A 23,194-nucleotide genomic window follows, 5' to 3' on the forward strand; every position below is an offset into this window, starting at 1 on the left:
CTCACAAAATACTTTTGACCCTCTACTCAACCCTCATCCTCCCTTATCTAAACTACGGAATTTTATCCTGGGGTAATTCACAAATAACACAAACTAATAGAATATTTTTGCTCCAAAAACGAATTGTTAGAATAATTGAAAATGCCCATTACCGTGCTCATACAAGCCCGTTATTTAAAAAAATAGAATACTAAAAATCCACGATCTCTATCTCCTGAACCTTGGAACTTTTATGTTCCAGCTATCAAAAAACGAATTACCCACCGCAATTACTTCACTCTTTACCAAAAACACTAACATCCATACATACCCCACAAGACAAGCTATACAACATCAATATCACCCCCCTCTGACTAGAACCACACTCGCACAAAAAACCATCATTTACACAGGTCCCAAATACTGGAATGGTATTCACCAAAGCCTTAAACAATATAGAAATATAAACACCTAAAACTCTCATTCCTTAATGAGTACAATGTATGAAACACATGAACTGCTTTATCTGTTCCACGATACTTGCCTCTCGACCCTATTTCTCTTTCTCCTCCCCTTTCCTTTTCTGCTGGGCACATAATCGTTTCTTTTTGTTTTGTTTTTTTCCCCAGTTATTTAATATTCCCTTATCCCTCTAACCTATGTAGTTACTGCCCCCCCCCCTTTCTTTCCTTGTTATTCAAACCTATTTTGCCGTTCTTCATATATGGTCTAGATTGTCTTACTTTACTTTTAATTCGATTAAGATTACTACAAATTTATCCTAAGGGACTTACAATTACAAGCTTCGCTTTTTAATAAGTCCCTCATTTTCATTTTCACATGCTAACTGTATTCTATAATTTGTCTAATCATCAAAATGTATCTTGAACAAAAATTGTATACATTTCATCTATTTCCTACGAATTTGTTAATTGATTATTGAAGTATTCTTATGACACTTATTCTGTTTTGTACATTTATACATATGTATATCTATGTTTGTTATGTTTATTATCAGAAAATGGAAGTGAAATAAACTAAACTGAAACTGAAACTGTGTTGTACACATAATAACTTTCTATATCTTCGAGGTGGGATCACCAAATTCAAACCAGAGGTCCATCTCCTGAAGGCACAGGTCAAGTTCGAATATGAGTCGAATTTGAATAAGGTCAAAGGTCAATGAACTTTCCATGACTGGCACTGTGCTGTGTTGTACACATAACTTTCTATATCTTCGAGGTGGGATCACCAAATTCATACCAGAGATCCATCTCCTGAAGGCACAGGTCAAGTTTGAATATGAGTCGAATTTGAATAAGGTCAAAGGTCAATGAACTTTCCATGACTGGCACTGTGCTGTGTTGTACACACAATAACTTTCTATAGCTTCGAGGTGAGATCGCCAAATTCATAACAGAGGTCCATCTCTTGAAGGTGCAGGCCAAGTTCAAATGTGAGCCGAATTTGAATAAGGTCAAAGGTCAATGAACTTTCCATGACTGGCACTGTGCTGTGCTGTACACACAATAACTTTCTATATCTTCGAGTTAGGATTGCCAAATTCATACAAGAGGTCCATATTTTGAAGGTGCAGGTCAAGTTCAAATGTGAGTTGAATTTGATTAAGGTCAAAGGTCAATGAACTTTCCATGACTGGCACTGTGCTTTGTTGTACACATAATAACTTTTTATATCTTCGAGGTAGGATTGCCAAATTCAAACGAGGTCCATCTCTTGAAGGTGCAGGTCAAGTTCGAATGTGAGTTGAATTTGATTAAGGTCAAAGGTCAATGAACTTTCCATGACTGGCACTGCTGTGTTGTACACACAATAACTTTCTATAGCTTCGAGGTGGGATCGCCAAACTCGTAACAGAGGTCCATCTAAGTCATATAGCATACATGTAGTTTTGACATGCAGTATCTTCATGACTGCAATATGCAGGCGAGACAACGCTTGGCGTTTGCCTTGTTACATACTGCATGACTGCTCCTTGCGTATTTGGTCTCAAATGATTTAAAGAAAATGGTTATGAAAAACTCTTGCATCATGAACTATTTCTTGTGCGAAAGGTTGGGTGACAAGGCAAGGTTTTACATTTATTAGTTGTACTGTATAAGTAATTAATTTCTGACGGCTTTCTTGATCTATAGAACATGATTATACACTGTACTACTCAGACAAGATAAAGGAAAATGAAAGGTGAAGTGTTTTTTATTCATTCATTTAATGACATTGTTGTATTTTCGCTTTGAGCTATAAAAAAACAATCTCATATTTAAATTTACAGTAACATTTCATGTTTCTTAAATAAACAGTATTATATGTTACCATACATTCATCCAATTCCAATAAATGTCAACAACAAAACATTTTCTTCTAATACTGAAATTAAACCTGAAATGACATTGATAATGATGAAGAGATAGGCAGTATCTATAAGAATAGAAGGGTACAATTATTTTTGGACGAAATGGTTTCATTATTGCTTGACAAAAACCTTTTCTCTTACTTTTGAGCTGCACCTTAACAGTGAATGTCTCTTTCCCATTTTGGTAGATTGTATCACGTATTTGTTTGGCATCACCCGTGCTTGGGAGGTGAAAAGTGAACTGAATCATTGTGACCCACAGGTCTCCCGATATAGCTGATTGGTGGTATACAGGTAAACCACTACACCTGGGTTAACCCCTATCCTTACACGAATAGTGCTGTAGGATCTTAGGTTCCATGAAATTTGCTCCGGCAACAATTGCTCCGCTCTAAATTCCACACACTAATCGAATGACCAACTTAAAACACTATACCCTACCCTAAACCTAACAAAACCCTATTGAAACCCTAAATCTTTAGACGATATTAAGCCTGGAGTAATGGTAGCAGGAGCAAATGTCGTGTCACCGGATCTTAAGATGCAAAGGTGAGGACCCCTTATATATGGCAACCTTTTCAAGGGAAGAGTGGTTCCACTGTAACGTGTGTCTATGGAAATGGGAGGGACACATAAGCACACAATGTAGCCTTTGGACAAGGCCTCATCACTTGGCCATATTCCTCATCAAAAAGTGGCTGAGATGAGTTTCGCGGTCGATGATGAGTTGGCAAAACCTGGGTGAACATGCTATCGAGCAACTTCAGTCACTAGGCCTTTTTGATTCTGGCGGAAATGTTAATGAATGAATCATTCATGAGCATGCCGATGTGCCAATCTGCACCGTTGATGCTCATGATATCGGGGCCCCCGAATGTTCACTTCTGTGGTATGGGGGTTCATTAATGCGAACAATACGCTCAATGATTGGCTGTTACCTCCAGGTACTAATTGCGCGTCAGAAACAATGATTAAAATGGGAAATCCAAGTCAGGTTCTTAAAGGCCCTGTGGCTGAGCTCGCATTGCTCATATTCACCCTGCCTTTTATCGGATAGTTTTTTTTCATTTGGTATATTTGATATAAATATCAATACCGACACAGGGCCTTGTGTAAAAGCTACACACAACATACTCTTGAGTCATGTCTGGAGAAGCCTTGAACTAACAATCTTTCATTCCAAAGGCAGATGCTTAACCAACTGAGCCAACTCAGTACCTTATATGTCACACACTGCCTTAATGTGCGCAGTATCATTAATTGCAACTTTGAGAAAATGATACATTTGGTGTTACAAAAGCACCACATAATACATGTACAAAAAACCTCTTTATGTTTTGACACAAACAATATGCCCATCAACTGTCCAGCAAATTTCATTACCTGATTTCTGTGGGGTTTTTTCTAAAAAAAAATTAAGATTATTCCTAGACATACCCATAGAACATACATATAAAATTATGTCTCAATACAAAAAAGACAATGAAAATATAAGTCACCTATTCTCTGAAATTCTATAAATACCTTGAATTTCATTCAGATCATTCGCATCATGGATACTATTACTAAAACTGTTATATATTCTTACTTACTAGTGACATCTCGAATTATTAATGTGAAGCCTGATTTCAAGGACCGCACAAACATGATTTTATACCAATGTATAGACCTTAAAGGCCCTGAGAGATTGAATTTCATTTTTTAACAAAACAAAGTTTTAAAGATTACTGAATGCAGTTGCAGTAAACAATGATTTCATGAGAAAACCTGTAAATTGTAAAAACAATGTTAATTCTTAATATGTCATCACAGATCTCGATCTGGTACAATTACAATTTTCGGAGATTGCATAAACAGATAAGCACGTATGGGACAGTGCAGGGTTCAAGTATGCCGGGTAGAGCCACCAGTCAAGGCAAATTACCGACTGGCTATTGGGTTAAAATTTGATGTGCCACCAGGCACAAATTTTCTGAAAAAGTGAACTAAAATTTTCTGAATATGTATTTCAAGTTGGTAAAGTCTTATGTGTTTGCACAATTAAAATTATGCATGCATTGTTTTGCCAATAGACTCACTTCGAAGCTTCGCCTCTTCATATTTTACCTGGCACTTAATTGGTCTAGCTAGAACCCTGGGGCAGTGTATTACTATTGCTTGAAAAAAGCCCTGACATTTGGCTGGAATGCCATGTTTATTTTGCAAATTTCTCAGTAATTACATGATTTCTTCCAGTTCCAGAATCCCTTGGCACATATGCAGACACTTTGTGGTCATTTTATTGGATTCAGTACGAGCTCACTTTGAATTTGTTACAACTGGCATTTATCTTTTTAAAAAAGATATTTTTACTTATACCTCATAAGTGATATCTAGAATTATTACCATGAAACCTGTTTTTAAAGATCATACACAAAAAAATTCATGTAGACCTTTAAAGTCATTACAAACAAAATTTCTTCTTTTACACAAGTTCTAAGAAGTAATTACTATTACCTCGTTACCTTATGACATCTAAGAATAATACTGTGAAACCTGTGTTTTTGAAGACCACACAAATGACCTTTATACAAATATACATGGATATGTAGACCTTCAAGGTAAATATGGCTTTAATTTCTTGTATACATATGAGGTATTGACAATTAGCACATGGTAATATCTAAAATTAATACTGTGGAACCTGTGTTTTTGGAGACCACCAAAAATTATCTTTATACAAAAATACATGGACATGGAGAAATTTAAGATCATTATGGATTACATAATCATGTTTTCAGAAGTAATTACTACATCATACGTGACATCGAAAATTATTACTGTAATACCTTTCTTAAAAGACCATGCAAGAAATAGTGGTGTTCCAAAATAAGCTCTGAAAGGTAATGAGAGATATGACTTCTTCTGTACACAATCAGGTAATCCCAGTCAAAACTAAGCCCAGGCATTTCCTGGAGGAGTCTGCAGAATAATGTTATAGCATAACTAGCCAACAGGTTAGTATATTTGTAAGACTTTGGCCCCTCGAGGCTTGTTCAGACAACTACTGTGGCTGGCCACAGACAAGGTTGAATGGACTCGTTTGGAGATACCTCACGGGCAAATTTTCTCAAATGACCTTTCCTTCCTTCTATAGTGTTGGGCAAATTTTAAAGCAAGATATTATGCAAGCATGTCTGACATAGCAGGATGCATAAATTGCATAGCCCAGGTGACTAGAAGAGCACATCAATGAACACTTTATGAAGGTGATTTATATTTGCATTTTTACATTGAATACAAATCAACTGTACAAGCAATTATTAAGATTTGTACTACAGGAACCAGATATGCAGAAGTGAAATATGCCATTTTAGTATTCCAGTTTATTGTCTATCTTTGTGAAGTATATCTGTGTGAAGTGATGCTATCTGTTGTCTGCTCCGACTGCATCTGATACAGACTTAAATCCATCTTTTCTGTAAACAAAAAAAAATAGACAAAAATAACTTTCAGAATGAAATTTAATGATAGATTAAGAATTGACACAAAGTTAGCAACTTGCTGTTTTGTAAGTCGTTTTATAGCCGTTTTCTCCCCCTTTCTTTGTAGCCGTTTTGTATACCTTTGAAAAAATTATTTAAAAAAACCCCAAAACAACAGTACATTAGTGATTACAAAACATATAATCTTGTCCATTTTGCTCACTCTGGAAATAAGTTAAATTATTACAATGACTGTCTATGTTTCTCAACTGGCCTTTTTTGAAATGTTATTATTACTGTTGAGTGGCCAATGTGCCTGTTTAGTGGAGCAAATTATGATGCTTTGTAACCATAAGGAAAAGGCTCTATACCAAATACTTTATGGATTGAATCGGGAAATGGATAATATCTCATCTCAATCTAGACAAACTAGTAAATATGATACATTCAAATTTTAATTAAGATTAGCCGAGAAGTGACTAAATGACTCAGAATATTTGCACAATAAAACTAAATGGATTCTTGACTGCACAAGCGATTAGTTCAACATGAATTTAAAGATTTTCTTGATAATCTGTCAGCTTTGCATTTGATAGAAAATATAAAGTATTTAGAATAGGAAATAATAAAACTAAAGAATGTGCCTATTTCTTACTTAAAAGACTATGGACTTTGTAATATAACGTATCCTATAGCCCATGTCGTCCTCTCATTCACTTTGTAAAGAGTAAATTTATAGTCAAACTGTAGGCCTATAAATACAGTGGCAGATCCAGTCAAATTATTTAAGCAAAATGGTGGGCCCGTCCAATGTATCATGTCTAATCCGGGTGTTTTATCCCGCTACATATATCTCTATCTCATATGCATTACACACAAATGTCATTGTATTTTACTCAATTCATCACTTTCTTTTTGATAATGCAATTGTTTAATTACTCTTTTTTTGGTATGTTAGATATCTTTTTTTTTATTTTAATGTAATTACAGACTTGTAGAACGACACACATTGGCTGAAGTTTGCAGCATTTTAAATGAAAAATAAAAAAGTTCACCCCATCTGGCTTTTAAAAGATGTGGGGAAACTTACCTCAGCAATTCTTCTAATTCCCTGTTAATTTTAGACGGAAGAGGTGGTCCTTCATATGCAAATGCAGTGTAGAGTTGAACCAATGAGGCTCCAGCTCTTATTTTCTCATAGGCATCTAGACCTGAGCTGACTCCACCCACTCCAACGATAGTCACTTTACCTGAAAAAAATTTATTGAAAGTGAAAGTGCAAGTGTTATGTATTAAAATTATGTCCAGTAAAGGAAAATACATTAATACTAAAGAAACGATATCATCATCATGCAGAGCTGTTTCTTTGAGGACTTACGATTATGATAACTTTGCTATTATGGTAAACACCATGGTAACAATAATCAGCAACTAATAAAAATCAGTGTTTCCATGTGAGTTACCATAATTGCAAATTTACTTTAAAATATTTATTTATTCTTGGGTTTCCCCTATTTCAGAGATACACAGTATTGCCTACAATTTGCAGCAAAGAGTACTTGTATTGGTTTACACTCGCATGTGCATAGGCTGAGAAAATTTACAGATGAAAAAAAAAAATGTGGACAAATATTATTTTACCTCAAATTAGTTTTCATGTTACTTCTCTTGAAGTCTTCATCGATTTTACCAAATATAAATAAAGATTCTCAAGTTAAATATTTTTGAGAAACTACAATCCTGAATTTCTATTAGGCAGGCTTGTGCATATTTCTCATCATTTTCTGATAAGTGTAAACATGGACTTACTTGTATATTTCATTGTGACATTTCAAGTCCTATAAAAAAAACTTCATCAGGCCATATGAACTTTGGCGGCAATTTGGTGCTCACCTGTGACGGGTGGAGAATGAGGCCTACATTACAAACTAGCCAGAACTTACAATTCAATGATCCCTTTAAACTTTTAAAATTCTCTGACCCCGTAAATCCAGGTAACAAGTTTGCTTTTACACTTATCCTAATGAAATCTAAAACATTCATAGACATTTCTCACCATTTGTTAATCTGTACATATCCCGAACTGCCGCTGTTGACATGTTTTTTAAAGGAGCACCACTCAAACCACCAGTCTCTCCTTTATGCTTGCCCACTAGGCTGTCAGGACGAGTTATCGTTGTGTTGGTTACGATGATACCCTCCACAGCACCCTAAAGACAACAACAAAAGTAATCACTTTAGACACAATTTTTTATAAATTTCCCACACTTAAATGCACTTATAGTACCATCTTTTTAAAAAAATTGTTTTGGGGCTCAAAATCACCCCTATCTGTGTCTCTTTAGAGCCTTTTAAAATCTTACATTTATTTATTTGAATAGAGCAAGGCCACATTTCCAGTTGGTTATACCATGGACCTATAAGAAATGGACGATTAACGCGAGCATTCTTTTGATGCAATCATAGTCGCCGTCTCCTGATTATGTGCATATTAATGATAACATACAGGTGCTTTGACAATAGCGACTACCAAGGCGAATCTGATCTTCACAAAGGAATGTTTTGCTCTTTTTGCCGTTTGTTGGCTGATGTCTTGTAGCAGATTATACCTTTCAATTAAGATGTTTCAGATTTGGAACAGCAAATTGAGAAGCAGACGATTTTTGTGATATCAAATTTATTATTATCGATTTGCACGCTTCTGCACACTCATAGTGACTTTTCTAACAACGAGAGGGGGACGACCCCTACAAGAAACCCACCATGTTTCTTTGGAATATTGTGAGGAAATCTTTAAAATGTGATTATAAATTACAATCAATCAATTTCATTTCAGCCTCTATCTTGAAATATTCATACATTTTTCCAAATAAAAACCATGGAACTAAGATAACCATTTGTAAACCAGAACTGCACATTAATTTCCGAGAATTCAGGCAATTTATTACCTTCTGCGCATACAATTTGTCTAATGTTAAATGTCTAATCACCGAAAGCTTCTGTAACTCATGGTTTAGTTGACGGCGACCATGATGGTATCACAGGAGATAAATATGAAGAGAATGTTATTCACATGACAATGACAGTCAGATGTTAGTGAATTCATTAACTAACCGATGAATGTCCAGCTTTCATAGGTCCATGGTTATACAGAACAAACAAATCTCTATGGTGTATGAGAGGGGCATTAAGGTCAGTCAGCAAGGTATCCCCAGCCAGGGGCAGATCCAGGATTTTCCAAAGGGGGGGGGGGCACATTTTCCTTGAAAAAAAAAAGGTCTTCACTTTCAAAAGGGGGGTGGGCACACTCCTGTTTTAATGGCATTTTCACATTACAAATTTTTATTTTGCTTCTCAAAAGGGGGGGGGGGTGCAGGCCAGCTGTGCCCCCCCCCCCCCCCCCCCACTCTGGATCCACCAGTGTACCCAGCCATGGCCCTGATAGCCTTATATTTAAAGCCCTGATTTTTTTTAATGATAAATATTTTCCTAAGAAAAGATTTTAAGTGAACTTTTGACCTCTTGCACCAATCCTGAAGAGTCACACACTGTTAATCAATATTAATGGTAAATTACATTCCTCCTTGTTTACAAAATCCAATATTGTAGATTTCATCTGCCTGTAATTTACATATAAAATTATCACACTAGTCAAGGTGACTTTCATATTTGATCACCCCAGTAGAGGTAAGTTTCTTAACCAATGTGTACATTTCATAGAAAGCATTTCCTGTGTAATCTACAAGCAATCATCCCCAACAAAGCAATGACCTACATGAGCCAGCTTCAAGGTCATTGACACTGAACTGCTCAAAAGCAAACTTTGATTTCATTTACACATTCAATATGACAGTTTATATTACAATTAATTGCAAGTCCCAAAGTTAATCACAAACCTTGTAATTAATTGCAAACTTGCAAACGATCTCTGGTCTGCTTCTTTCAATGCATATTTAAAAGGCATTTGATATTTTGATAGGAAATGTTTTTTAAAGATAAAATAAGGCACTTTGTTGATTTGAATGATCAACATTTTAACCAATAGTAAGCATTCATTTACCAATCCCTTCACATTTCAAAAATCTTTGTGATATTTTATCTGCTGTAATGAAGGTTTTGCCTGTAGTTTAACAGTAACAATACTCTGAATACTTTGTAAGTTTGAATTCACTGGTCTACAGGCAGATGGTTTAATTTTCACATTGACGAACATCATCATGGCTTAACCCATGGTATTGGTCTACTATCAATTTTGTCTAACTGCCATTTGATCCAACTGTCTAACACTCACTTAGTTTAAGTGTCATTTAGTCTAATGAAAAGACGTGTATTTTCCACATCTTCTATTTATTATTCCCACTTTGTTAAATGAAAATCATTTAGGCTAAATGGTGCTAGACCAAATGGATGTAAGACGAACTAGGTATAGCTTAACTGGAAATTAGGCAAAGTGGTAAATAGGCTAAATGGCAATTAGATCGAATGGAGGATTAAGTAGTTCTAGACAAACCAAGATAAGTAGGACGAGACCAAATGGCAAGTAAACAAAGTGGCAATAAATCACTTTACATTGCAATACTTTTTTTTACCAACGGATGTTAAAATTCATCCATTTGTTTATCTGTCAATGATATAATCATTTTGTTAAAGCTAATTTTCCTTCTCTCACCTTTTTGGCCATCACTACAGCAGCTATATCCTCCTTATCAGCTTGAGTTAAATCAGGAGCTATTTTGACAAGAACTGGAGGTTTAGGTGTACAGGGCAAGAGATCTCTCATGGCAACTACCTACAGAACCAAAATCAAAATAATTGAAAAAATGCTAAAGCCCTTAAATTTGTAATTATTCTACAGCCGTAAAGAACACTAGACTTTGCTTATGAGCATAAAGCTAACAAAAACACCAACCAAGTCCAACCAATTTCGGAAAAAAAACGTAATATTTGTTTAAGATATATCAATAACACAAGGGAGAAATAGTTGGCTTCAATGAGGAAAACATACTTGGCTACTGCACTTGGGCTGAAATTAATAAGATTTTTGGTAACTAAGCTAGAACATAACTCAGACTCTTGTCATGTTACAAGGGCTTCATCCGGAGGAAGTCGAAAAGGGGGGGGGGGAATCCACCCCCACTTTCTTGGTTCATAACTGTTATGCTATCCTGCTCCTGCTCTATGACTCCACTTACCAACTCAAGCCAGCCTTCTCTCATCCACTCAAGCATTTCTCACCTCTCAAACTCAATCCCACCTTCTACTCAAGCCTCTCATTTTGCCTACTCAAGCTTTTCTACTTTTTTCTGGTATACAGTGCTTTTAGGACTACAATTATTTCCGAAAGATACTCTACTTTCCAACTTCCACTTTCTGACTTCTCCATCCATTTCTACCTCTATCCATTTTTCTTAGTCCTTTCAAGAACACACGTTTTCTGTCATTTCCGCAATTGTTCATAACACCATGAAAACCTTCAGTCAGACATCATCTTCTTATTATTGTTCATTATGAAGAGAATCAACTGCATAAGTTTTTAATACACATGGCTTGATTTCTGCTACAAAGCATGAAAAAGCACTTTTCCAAAAGCAAAAAATAAAAAAGTCTCTGCCACAGGAAGGGGCAGCCTCCTTCCTCATAAAGAAGCAGATGAAGTCTACGTAGTGTATTTTATCAAGTCAATGTGACTAGCTCTCATTGAGGACACCATAGCTGATGGACCCAGTATTTAAGCATATAGATGTTGCAATTTTCTTTCTTCCCCCTTTTCACCTTTTCTGTATAATAATGTTTTAGGTATTGTTTGCATATAGAGTGACAATAATGATTGATATTTCAATGATATTGGACTGGCAAAACTCTTGAAAATAACTTTTACAGTAACCAAGATTCTTTATCTACCTCACTACCTAGATGATTTTAAGACCTGAAATATTCTTTCTATATTGCTTATACATCTAGAAATAGAATATTTCTAGATAGAAAGAGCTATCTAACAGTCTATTATTATAATTATTTCTTTGGGGATACCATACCTGGTCAACAAGCTCTGCTAACTGCTGTCTTCCCTGCATAGCCCTTAGCCCATGTGTGTTGGGACTAGAGACGTTGATGACTAGGTAGTCCCCTAAGCAGCCTAGTTTCTTCACACCATTGACATAGTCCTGGACCGCACTTGGAGAGGTCTTGTTCTTCCCAAGGTTGACGCCAATTATGCCTCTTTGATCTATCATAGCAGGCATAAATGGAATACAAGAATGTTGAACTAAGTACATTCTTGGAAGAAAGAAAGAGTCTATAATAAATACATTCTGAGTTTGAAAGCAAGTGGGTCCAGAGACAACACTAGAAAAAATACCACTTGTTTCAATTTTCCTTCCATGCATAAATCCAGGGACTTCAGGATGCATCTATTCAGATCACTTTCCTTGAGTGAAGGGTTTGCACAGAAAACGTATTTGAACTTGCTATAACATCACCTGAATAACTAGACCACGTGACTTTAGGCCTCTCAGGGTGATTGATTGGAATATGTATTACTGCAATCTGTCCATAAAAGACTGCTTTAATAGCTCCCTTGGGTGGTCGTTACAGACAGGTTTGAATGTAACTAAAATGGTTGAAGGTACATGTAAAGTCCACTCAAAAGAGTTACAACATTTTCAGGGGGGGGTGTTGAAAAAAAGCAATGGGAGGGGGAAAAAGACTGATATAAAATTGACTTCTGCCTAAAATGTTAGCAAAAATTCTGAAGATTTCCTTCAAAGAAAATGTCAATTAGCTTCCATGATTTAGCATGACATTACAATTAGCTTACTTTCAGGTAGATGTGCTGCTTGCTCTTGCCTTTCCTTCAGTCTTTGATAAGCTAAGTCATGTCCAACACTATTAAAGCCATACCTACAGGGAGAAGGAATAAACATACATCATCATGAAATAATGTGTGACATGGGTGGTATTCTGACAAAACATGCATGCATTTACAAGAGATTTGCTTAAGGCAGACTCCCGTGTATTTGATTGTTCATGTTTCTTTATTTTCTTCATCCATCACACTTTGGTGGCTGTAACAGAACACTAAGAAAAAACACCAAAGTTTGAGGCTTTGTGGAATGCTGGAAATTGATCATAAGTGCAATAAAAAGGAAAAGTAAAACTTTATGATAAATGAACATCGCTGACCTTATTCTAGACATTCATATAAATATGATGGTAACTTTTTATTGCTTCAAGCCTGAACAGTTAACAATGCTTACAATCTGAGGAAAGTTTATAGAATATTTAGTCTGACAAAAAACTGTTCATAAATTTCCACTTGTATGTATGCATAATTGCATTAGTCACATCATGCTCATGAAACACGCTTCACACATTTCAATCAATGAGTCTGCATGTTAAGGTGACCGCACCTTACGATTGGTCTGCGACCCGACTTCAGAATAAAATGTAGTAGAATTTGAAGCTAATATTGAGACTTTGAATATCTTACTGTGTAATGTTCTAAATCATCGTATAAATACCTATGTTCAAATCTGTGACTTTATGCTATCATCCTTCTTATAATAAAAGCAAATTTAATATCTAGTCGTAATGACGTCATAGTAGTCGTACGATTGGCTACGATTTGAAACTAATATGGCCTAATGGCCTTTACTCCAAAATAAAGGCTTGCAATCTTTCAAAATGGTTATATTAGTATTCTTTCAATTAATTTTAACGTCAAATAAAAAGATATGTTCCATTCACATTTTCAGAAAATGAGCAAAATGCGATTTGTTCCAAAATCAGATCGGGAACAGTTGTAAGGTGTGCGGTGGCCTTAAAAATATTATCATGTGCGCATTTTCACTTAAATATTATATTTAGTACGACTTTATTCTTCTTAAGACATTCCCCAGTTTCTTCAATACCTATTGATAATTGCCTTGTCTTCGGTCAATCTGAACACTCTTGGTTTGGGATTTCCCTCTTGGGGTTCAGGGGTGACACTGCCGACCTCTACGAACCCAAAACCCATCTTGAGTAGACCATTCATGGCCTCTGCATGCTTGTCAAATCCAGCGGCCATACCAATGGGATTGGTGAATTCTAAACCCATGGCTTTGCAGTGCTGTAATGGAAAAATATGGACAGTTGGAATCATCTAGGTTTGTATACACCCAGTGTAAAATTATCAAATTTTTACATCTTTACACATGCTTGCTATAATAGATAGAGTCTGTATCTATTATATTTTTATGAAGAATGTTTTTATCAAATATATCTAGGGATAGTGGCGGACCGTGACCCGGAGGAGACAAAGCATTGGAGGGGCACAGCATTGTTCACAAACAATACAGTGCCCCTCCAATGCTTTGTCTCCTCCGGGTCACGGTCCGCCACTGTCTAGGGAAGTATATATGGTGGATAAATCACATGATTTGCATGAATTTAGTGGGTCAAAAGTTTACGGTCCTAACATACTTTGCAATATTGATTGTACTTTGACAAATCTTCATTATGTTTGCTGCATTTAGCTGTCAAATAGTTTTTTTTTCCATAACAGGGTGCAAGGATAAAGCTGTTTAAAAATAAATTTATACATAACTGGTGACAGTTTCTTGAGCAGAATCAGATTTCAATAATTTGTATTCCATAATAGTTGAATTCCACTTATTTTTGGATCTAAATTATTGTTGTTATCATGCATTGAAGGCATAGTTTGTGTAAAAATACAGAAATTTTGTAATTTGGGGGCATATAATTTAAGACGGTTAACTAGTCGTACATAAAATAATACGAAACTGTCAAACTGGGTTTGTTTCATATTTCCGTTCGTAAAATACATGTATGCATGACTTTATAGGAGAAAAGTGACCCTAACTTAGCACGGTCTAAAAACATGTTCCAGTCTTGTCCACTTTGGTTACTTGTGAGAGGGAATCTACTTCCTCCAGAAGGAGACTCACAAAAGTTACATTAACCCCCCCCCCCTTCCACTTCAGTTGCCTCCTGCTGAAGTGAACTTGGGGTCGGGGGGGGGGGGGGAATTATAATTTGATTTCTGCGAGTCTCCCTTTATGTTTAGCAAGGAAGATAGTAGATTGTCCCCTCACAAGGGCCAAACTGGAAAAGTTCTACTTGTGCGTAATGTCAGGCATATCTTTGAACTTTATTAGTTACCTTTATGAAACACCACACTGTTTCGAATGGGAAGCAATGATCAATGCTTACCAGAATTGAAGAATCCTTGTACTTGCTCCTTGGCACCAATCCCCAAGCTGCGGCTTTCACTGCCAAGACGTGGGCTCTTTCTGGGTCTACCCATCGGAACGCTGGCATCACAAAGTCATGGTAGAACTTCTCATTGCCATTAGCGATGTTGATCCCGGTGAAACAAACAGCACCCCCTCCAAGGATAATAGCAGCACCCTTGAGCTTATCCTGTAAAATAGTAGAAGGAAAATAATGATGATGATGAAACATGATATTGAGGAACGGTGATTTTGGGTTTACCAGTTAATCAAAATTTTTTTTTTTTGTTAATTACTTTTCATAAGAGAATCCATTGAATTTTCCTTTGCAGAGCAGAATTCAGGTCTCTGCTGTCATGGCTGTGTAGCCTACAATTCATATGACAAAATGCATTTTCCATTTTACATCAATTTTGAAACTTAATTAAATCAACAGATTTTCAGAAATGGAAAGGCTTGTTAGAAAAGGCAGTGTAAGTTACACACACATAAGTTTTGGGTAAATTTTTATGGGCAGCCGTAAGGGCCAAAATTTAATGACCGGATTAGTGGAGTGCATAGAAGCAAGCTAACCTGTTAAATAGCTGGCTACTTGTCTATCAAAGAACAAAGCTACCAAGAAATTACACAAGTGATAGAGATTACCAATGTGCCATTAACCAAAATGCGCCGTAACAGGGCTGCAGATAAAGCATGTTAATCTCATCCAAACTTTTACAAGCCAGTTGCATTGCTCATGGCTTTAGGAAGACAGCATCAGGATATGCGACCATACACACATATACCAGGGGCATTACTTAGGGGGAGGGGGTGAATGCATTCCTATGCTTGTTAGAGTAACGAAGAAAAAAAAAAGAGGAGAAAATGATGAAAAAGAAAAAGAGAAGGGAAGAAAGAATAAAGACTAGGCCCTATCAAGAAGTCAGATATGGATCATGTTAGGCCTACTCTATAGGCCTATAACCCCTATTATTCAATTGAAACAAAATGGCTTCACCTTTTGCCATTGCCCCCCCCCCCTCCCCCATTAAAAAATCCTGATGCCACCCTTTTGCCAGGGTTTGGCTAAATCAATTTCTTCAAATACAATTATGAAATTGAAGAAATGTTCAATTACAATAAGGCCTACTTTTCAATTACAATTACTTTTGTCAATTACTATTTCAATTACTTTCTAGGAAAGTCATAAATGGAACCAGTTTTTATTCTGAACATAGTACCACCTATGACCTATTTCAACATTATTCTAAGTTATATAGAAACTGACAGAATGAAGGCTTAGGTTAAAGAGCACGGATTCTGCCTCTTACTCTCTTTGATGCTGAAGCAGTTGACATAAAAAATGTCATGAAATTAAATTCTAAAACTATAAATGCAAGTTTATTGTAACGTAATTAAATGTAATTCAAAGTAATTGACAGAAATTAAAGTCAATTAAATTTTATTCAATTACAATTACTTTCCCTTTCAAAACTTCAATTTCAATTACTCAAAAACATGTAGTTAATAATTATGTAGGCTAATTGATCAATTACCTTGTAATTGAGCCCAACCCTCCCCTGTCCATAGAAATATACTAAAAAGTTAAGTGCAACTTTTTTATATTAAACAAGCCAATACCGGGTGATGGAAAGACCTTTGAAATGGAAAATCAGTATTACTAGATAAACATGATCATTAACAAAAATATGACATTATTGAAACTTTATATCTAGAGCACCATATAAAACAAAAATGAGAGAATTTAAGAGGATACTATCTATAACAATTAAGTAGAAGAAATTAACAGTAGCCATAATGATAATGATTGATGATTATAATGATGATTACGACAATGGTGGTGATGAAAATTGATGATGATGATGATAATGATGATAATAAAAATAACATTAACAATGATAATAATGATGATGATGATAATAATCATGATAATAAAATAATACTATAGATCTACTAGTACTACACAAAGACAATAATTAAAAAAAAAGACAGATAACTCTAAGCAATTTTCAACATCAATTTATCTCCCCGCCCCCCCCCCCCCCCCCCCTCTATCCGATCGCGAATTGTCCAACTTAACCGGGTAGATCTGCCAATTAGCTTAAATTAAGCCTTAACTTTGTCCGTATACGTAGTCATTTCATTTTCAAGTAGTCTAGTCTCATCTATTTATTGATCTAACGAGTAACTACCTCGAGTGAAGTTCGTGCAGGTTCCACTCTACTCCACTTCACTACCGCTACACTACGCTCCACCTACCCGGGTAGGTGAAGCGCAGTGTAGCGGTAGGGAAGTGGAGTGGAGCCTGCACGAACTTCGCTCGAGGTAACGAGTACGCGAGTAACGTTTATACTTTATAGTACTAGTAGTACTCGGCCAGAAAAAAAATAAGAAGCATATTTTATACTTAACCTTGAGAGACATTGAGTTCGTTCTTTGATCCTTTGAATATAATGAAAAGCACTTTACTGTAGCCTGTAGGCAGTTATGTTTTTCCGGTATAAATAATGTAGCACAAACTTGACAAAGAGTTAAGTCACTTCAATTTTGGCTTGCACGGTTTACGTTGCTTACGAAATTTCGCGCGGGATAGCTACTTTTCAGCTGTAGATGATTAATATACCAAATAATTTTCGTCTTTCATGGAGATTTGAAAGGATGGAAATATCAACAGTTATAATTATAAATTCAATAACAAGGAACGTATATTTTTCTTAACTTCTATATCTAATTAAGAGTTTAAGGGCATAATTTATGACTTAAGAAAATATATATTTTTCTTTTTTATCCTGATTTACAGATAATACGAACTCAGGTCACCTGATCAAAGTGCCTGGATCATGTGACAACCCAACAGTGTTATTTCCGTGTTACATGTACGCCGCGTCCTTGCAACTGATAGTCTATTTTCATTTTCACCTTTTGTTTGTAGTCGATCGCAAGCATATATGAATATTGAATAAACTTATCAATCATCTCCAAACCACTTAGACTTTGTTTTTTTATCAAGAACTGCCGGGTTGACTGTTGCTGATGTGGCGATAAAACTTCTTGGGAGAAATCGAGGTCGAACAGCAAGCTAACTAAATTAAATAAGTGAGGTCGGATTGCAATTGCATTGGCATTGCCTTCATTAGATTAGGTCATGTCCGAATTTGCATGAGATGTGATTTGTGAGACCAGCTCAGCTGAATTTGAAGGAGGCATCAATAACATCAATAACTTTGTAACAACTGTTGAGCTGAGAAAGTTGAAAATACCAGTAGAGAAAATGGATTCTCAGTTTTCTCACACATTGATAGCATCGTTTACATCATGCATTTTGTTTGTTTTAGTATCTCTACAAGGTTCTAACACAGCATACTTGGGTCAAAAGAATTCATTAAATTTCCTGGTACTCGCTGACTGGGGAGGGCAGCCAAATTTTCCATTCTATACGACCTGCGAAGAGTATGTTGCCAAACAGATGGGAGACCTCGCATCAAATTATGCAACCCAGTTTGTCCTTGCTCTTGGAGACAACTTCTACTATGATGGAGTTCAGAACGTTACCGATCCTCGATTCAATGAAACATTTGAAAATGTCTTCACAGCAGATTCCCTTCAGGTTCCATGGTACGTAGTTGCGGGGAACCATGACTGGCATGGCAATGTTACGGCTCAGATACTTTACTCCAATATGTCCAAGAGATGGAACTTTCCGTCATTATATTACCTGGTGCGCTATCAGATCCCTTCGACTCAAGAAATGGTTTCTTTCATCATGATTGACACTGTCACGCTGTCTGGCACCACAGATGACTTCAACGTCCTGCAGCAACCAACAAAGCCCAAAGACCTTTTCCTTGTCGAAAAGCAGTTTTCCTGGATTGAGGATCAGTTGAAGGCAACTATGAACGACACCTATGTCATTGTTGCAGGGCATTACCCTGTGTGGTCAATTGCAGAGCATGGACCAACAGAGTTGCTTGTTGACCGTCTGCGCCCATTGCTGATCAAGTACAATGTGAACGCCTACTTCAGCGGTCATGACCACAACCTGCAACATATCAGGGAAGACAACTCGTCTGTAGAATACTTCGTGATTGGATCAGCACACGAGGTTGATCCTTCCGTGGCTCACAAGAAGGATGTGCCAGCAAACTGGGTGAAGTTCCATTATGCTGATGAGTCTAGCCTTGGAGGGTTTGCGTACATGGAAGCAACAACATCTGGAATGGACTTCACATTTGCTGACGGAAGAGCTGGTAAAAGCCTTTACCATGCAACCATCAAACCTCGAAAGATGTGAAATGTTTTCCTATGAGGATTGTATCTTTCATTGTCATGCTTTCAAATTGAGGGTCAGGTTTTATTTTGATAGTGTTTTCCTTGTGTCATCTACTGATTTTTGAAAAAAAAAAGTGCAAAGTCACTGAGTAAATAAACAATAATTGTTTAAATAAATTTTGATTGGAAGATATGTTTTGTTGAATATGGTCCATTTTATAGCCTTACATGTATGCATATCGATTACAAATGTATTATGAGATGTTTATTCTATTTCTTTGCTTCTTGAGTGTTTATGTACATCCATGTACTGACTTTCAGAAAAGAGATGTAACAATTGTGTGTTTTCATGTTTTTATTTTCAATAACATTTAAAAGGATACTATGTTGCCAAAACCTTCAGTTCCCGTCCATCACATAGTCTAGTGCTGGCAGCCTGATGTGGAAAACTTGATGTGTTCTAAATATCTAAGATGAAGTGATGTTCATTTACCTGACAGTTTTACCCTTTACCATCCCCTCCCAGTGATTTGTCTTTGGACTCTAGGAATCTCCAAAATAATGGAGGGATCAGCTGGGGAGGGGGGGGGGGAGATATAATGAAGAGAATGTGCACATACATGTATGTATGTTGACCAGGTCTTGGTTTATCCGGGCAAGGCTGGTCAAATTGTCAGACTACATACTCTACATTATTTCAACTACATGTGATGATTGGATCTAGATTATAGATTTTTAATTTCATTAAAAAAATTGAAGTTGTTCTATGCCAGCCTACTTGTACTAGTTAACAATATACCTGTATATGTAAAAAAAAAACAATCAAACTGTTTACCAATGATAGTGCAGTAACATTGTACTTAGTTGTTTTGTACAACATTAACTAAGTAAAAATGTTAACTTTTTTATAAGGAAATGGTTTTCATAAATACATTCCATTCATTGCTTATTCATGATGAGATTAATGTGTTCATATCATGTTATGAATGACATTCATAAGATCATAGGCAAGGTTATGTGTTCATTTATCTCTCATTTTTACTTAAATTATGTTCAATAAAATTATACTCCTATCTTTGTCAGTTCTAGTGAACTTATGCAAATCTGATATACAAGTTAGGATCTTTCCAGTTTTATAATTTTTTTATATAAAATGGATTTGATTTCATGTGAATAATCATGCACATCTACGGTACATAAATTTACAGAGAGTAACACAAATGATCATAATATTATTGTTGATACTACAGGATCTCATAACATAATCATAATTTGGATTAATGAAATATAAATTGCAAATGTAAATCTTAGATCATCCTGTACTTGCACGTTAAGATACTTTAACTTCAAGTATGAGAGAGTTAAAACAAGTTTAAATGCTTTGTGGTTGCTAATGCTATTAAACCAAATTTTCAAAGGAATTTTATTTCTAGAAAGTTTATAGTTTGCCATGTAATTGATGTGACGCCTCAACCATAAAAATAGCAAGGAATAACAAATTTGTTTGTTTGTTTCATTAAAGGTCAAGTCCATCCCAAAAAAATGTTGATTTGAATAAATAGAGAAAATCAAACAAGCATAATGCTGAAATTTTCATCAAATTCGGACGTAAAATAAGAAAGTTACATGGCATTTTTATGTTTCGCTTATTTTGCACAAAACAGTGGTATGTACAACTCAGTGACATGCAAATGAGAGAGACGATGATGTCCCTCACTATTTCTTTTTTATTGTTTGAATTATACAATATCTCATTTTTTTTTACAGATTTGACGATAATGACCAACTTGACTGAATCATATAGTATTAAACAATGCTACATCCACATGTTCAGGGAGGAATTTAATTCAATTGTTGTTTCACTGGACAATGAGGAGAAAATTAGAATATTTCATATTTCATATAATAAAATACAAAAGAAATAGTGAGTGGATGACATCATCAGTCTCCTCATTTGCATGCCGACCAGGATGTGCATATAACTGTTTTGTGAAATTAAGCGGAAACTTTCAAATATCATAACTTCTTATTTTGCATCCAATTTTGATGAAATTTTCAGTGTTATGCTTTTTAGATTTTTCTCTTTTTATTCAAATCAAGTGTATGTTGGGGTGGACTTATCCTTTAAAGTTGGAGGTTGTACATGCAGGCTTTTAAAAAGGTGTCATTCTTATTTAATTTTAAAATGTTAATTTCCAGTGTTATTTCTCTCAGACACAATAACTAATTGGTTTTTTTTATTGTGTAACCATGTTGTTCTATTGTTTCTTAAACAATTCTAGTGACAATGGTTGACTTTGACATGATTTCCGATTACATTCAATATAACCTTTACCTGACTTCATTTAAGTTTAGCTTTTCACTTTTTAAGAAATTGGAAGATCACCCTCTTAAGTTACTTTTCTGATATCATCAAAATAAAGAAGCATCTTAGTTCCGTTTAAAGATTGATTTATGTCAAAACATTGTATTTGTCTAAATAATGTTCTGTTTGTATTCTAAACAAAATTTGAATTTGCTTAATTATATCTTGCTATTTCATATTTTTTTTGTATAATGTAAGTCAACTGTTATTTCACTGCAGAAGGATTTTCTTATTTTCCTACATTCGCTGAAAGAATTACCCACGTAACTAAATTTGTTTATCAGAGCTATCTACATGTACAAATTACTGAAATTTGAAGCTTCTTTCATTTAGTTTGTATTTTTTGGTTTCACTTTCTGAAATATTATTTACTTTATTTTAAACATTCATTTTCCTAGTATGCAATATGAACGTCTAAAACCATGCATACTCCCAAGTTTGAACATGATAATAAAAAAAAATATTTTTGTTTATATGACACCTAAAAATAGATTTAAGTACCACTTAGAGACATGTTTTGTGATAACCACTATACAAATAATGTTAATTATTTGTGATAATGTTAATTTATGATAAAGTTCATTGTTATAGTGTTCATTGTGATAATGATAATTGTGATAACCACTATACAAATAATATTAATTATCATCCTTGTCATTTGAAATTTATGAATATGCTCAAATAGCTTTGTTATTATTGATAAGATTCCTGTTAAAAACTCTATGCAGTCTATGTGTTATATATTCTATGCAAAAAGAATAATATTTTGAAATTATTATATGTATGATCCTTGCAAATTATGACATTTTCATGATTGCAGACAAACTGAGTACTTTCTTTGTACTATGTTAAGAGTCTTATGATTCCTATAATAAAATCATATCATCACCATAGTACGTAATGATCATACATTTTGTCTTTATCGGGTCTTTATTTCCGAAGCCAGGTGTCAGTGGGGGGGGGGGGGGCGGGGGAAGGGAGAGCAGGGGTTATTTATTTATTTACGTTCACTTGGTTTACAAGCAGTCGGTTTAATCTCAGATAGCCTATTATCACTTAGGCTAAACCCCTTTAATTTACATGTAGTCTAATGTTCAGTTGGTCTAATTTCCACTTCATCTTCCTATTATTTTTACTTTGTCAAATTAAAATTTGGTTCATAAACAGTTCACTGGTAAATGGTGTCATACCAGGTGTATATTAGACAAAAGGGTATAGTTTCACTGAAAATTAGACAAGCATGCTACGTAGTAATTAGACCAAATGGTTAGTAGATGAAATAGAATTAGGCCATTTGGGACGAGAACAATTGGAAAGTAGATGAAGCAAGTGTTGACAAATTCTGTAGTTTACATATAAATGAAAGCAGTTTGGTTTTTAAATTAATACAGGAAGGATGTAATGATGGTAACAAAAACAGAAAGTAGTAGCCTGATGTAATGACTTGAGTTATAAATGCTGAGGATATTACAAGAAGCTTACCTTTGATAGATTGCATTATCTGTTGTAC

The 23,194-nt window shown here is 35.3% G+C and overlaps 2 protein-coding genes across 2 annotated transcripts; one reads left to right on the forward strand and one right to left on the reverse strand.

The window, feature by feature from the left end:
* Positions 1-2,057: 2,057 nt before the first annotated feature.
* On the reverse strand, positions 2,058-17,641 carry LOC129276846 (dihydroorotate dehydrogenase (quinone), mitochondrial-like). Its single transcript, XM_064095272.1, has 9 exons — positions 17,463-17,641; positions 15,031-15,240; positions 13,728-13,927; positions 12,635-12,717; positions 11,853-12,043; positions 10,487-10,606; positions 7,874-8,027; positions 6,908-7,067; positions 2,058-5,811 (listed from the first exon to the last, which is right to left on the reverse strand). Exons 1-9 carry the CDS (start codon positions 17,472-17,474, stop codon positions 5,760-5,762), a joined length of 1,182 nt encoding a protein of 393 aa, XP_063951342.1. The 5' UTR covers positions 17,475-17,641; the 3' UTR covers positions 2,058-5,759.
* On the forward strand, positions 17,316-22,593 carry LOC129270241 (tartrate-resistant acid phosphatase type 5-like). Its single transcript, XM_064095273.1, has 2 exons — positions 17,316-17,375; positions 17,851-22,593. The coding sequence occupies exon 2, from the start codon at positions 18,322-18,324 to the stop codon at positions 19,339-19,341; it is 1,020 nt and encodes a 339-aa protein (XP_063951343.1). The 5' UTR covers positions 17,316-17,375; positions 17,851-18,321; the 3' UTR covers positions 19,342-22,593.
* The last annotated feature ends 601 nt before the right edge of the window (positions 22,594-23,194 follow it).

The sequence above is a fragment of the Lytechinus pictus genome, chromosome 2 (assembly GCF_037042905.1).
Source record: "Lytechinus pictus isolate F3 Inbred chromosome 2, Lp3.0, whole genome shotgun sequence".
Lineage (NCBI taxonomy): Eukaryota > Metazoa > Echinodermata > Echinoidea > Temnopleuroida > Toxopneustidae > Lytechinus > Lytechinus pictus.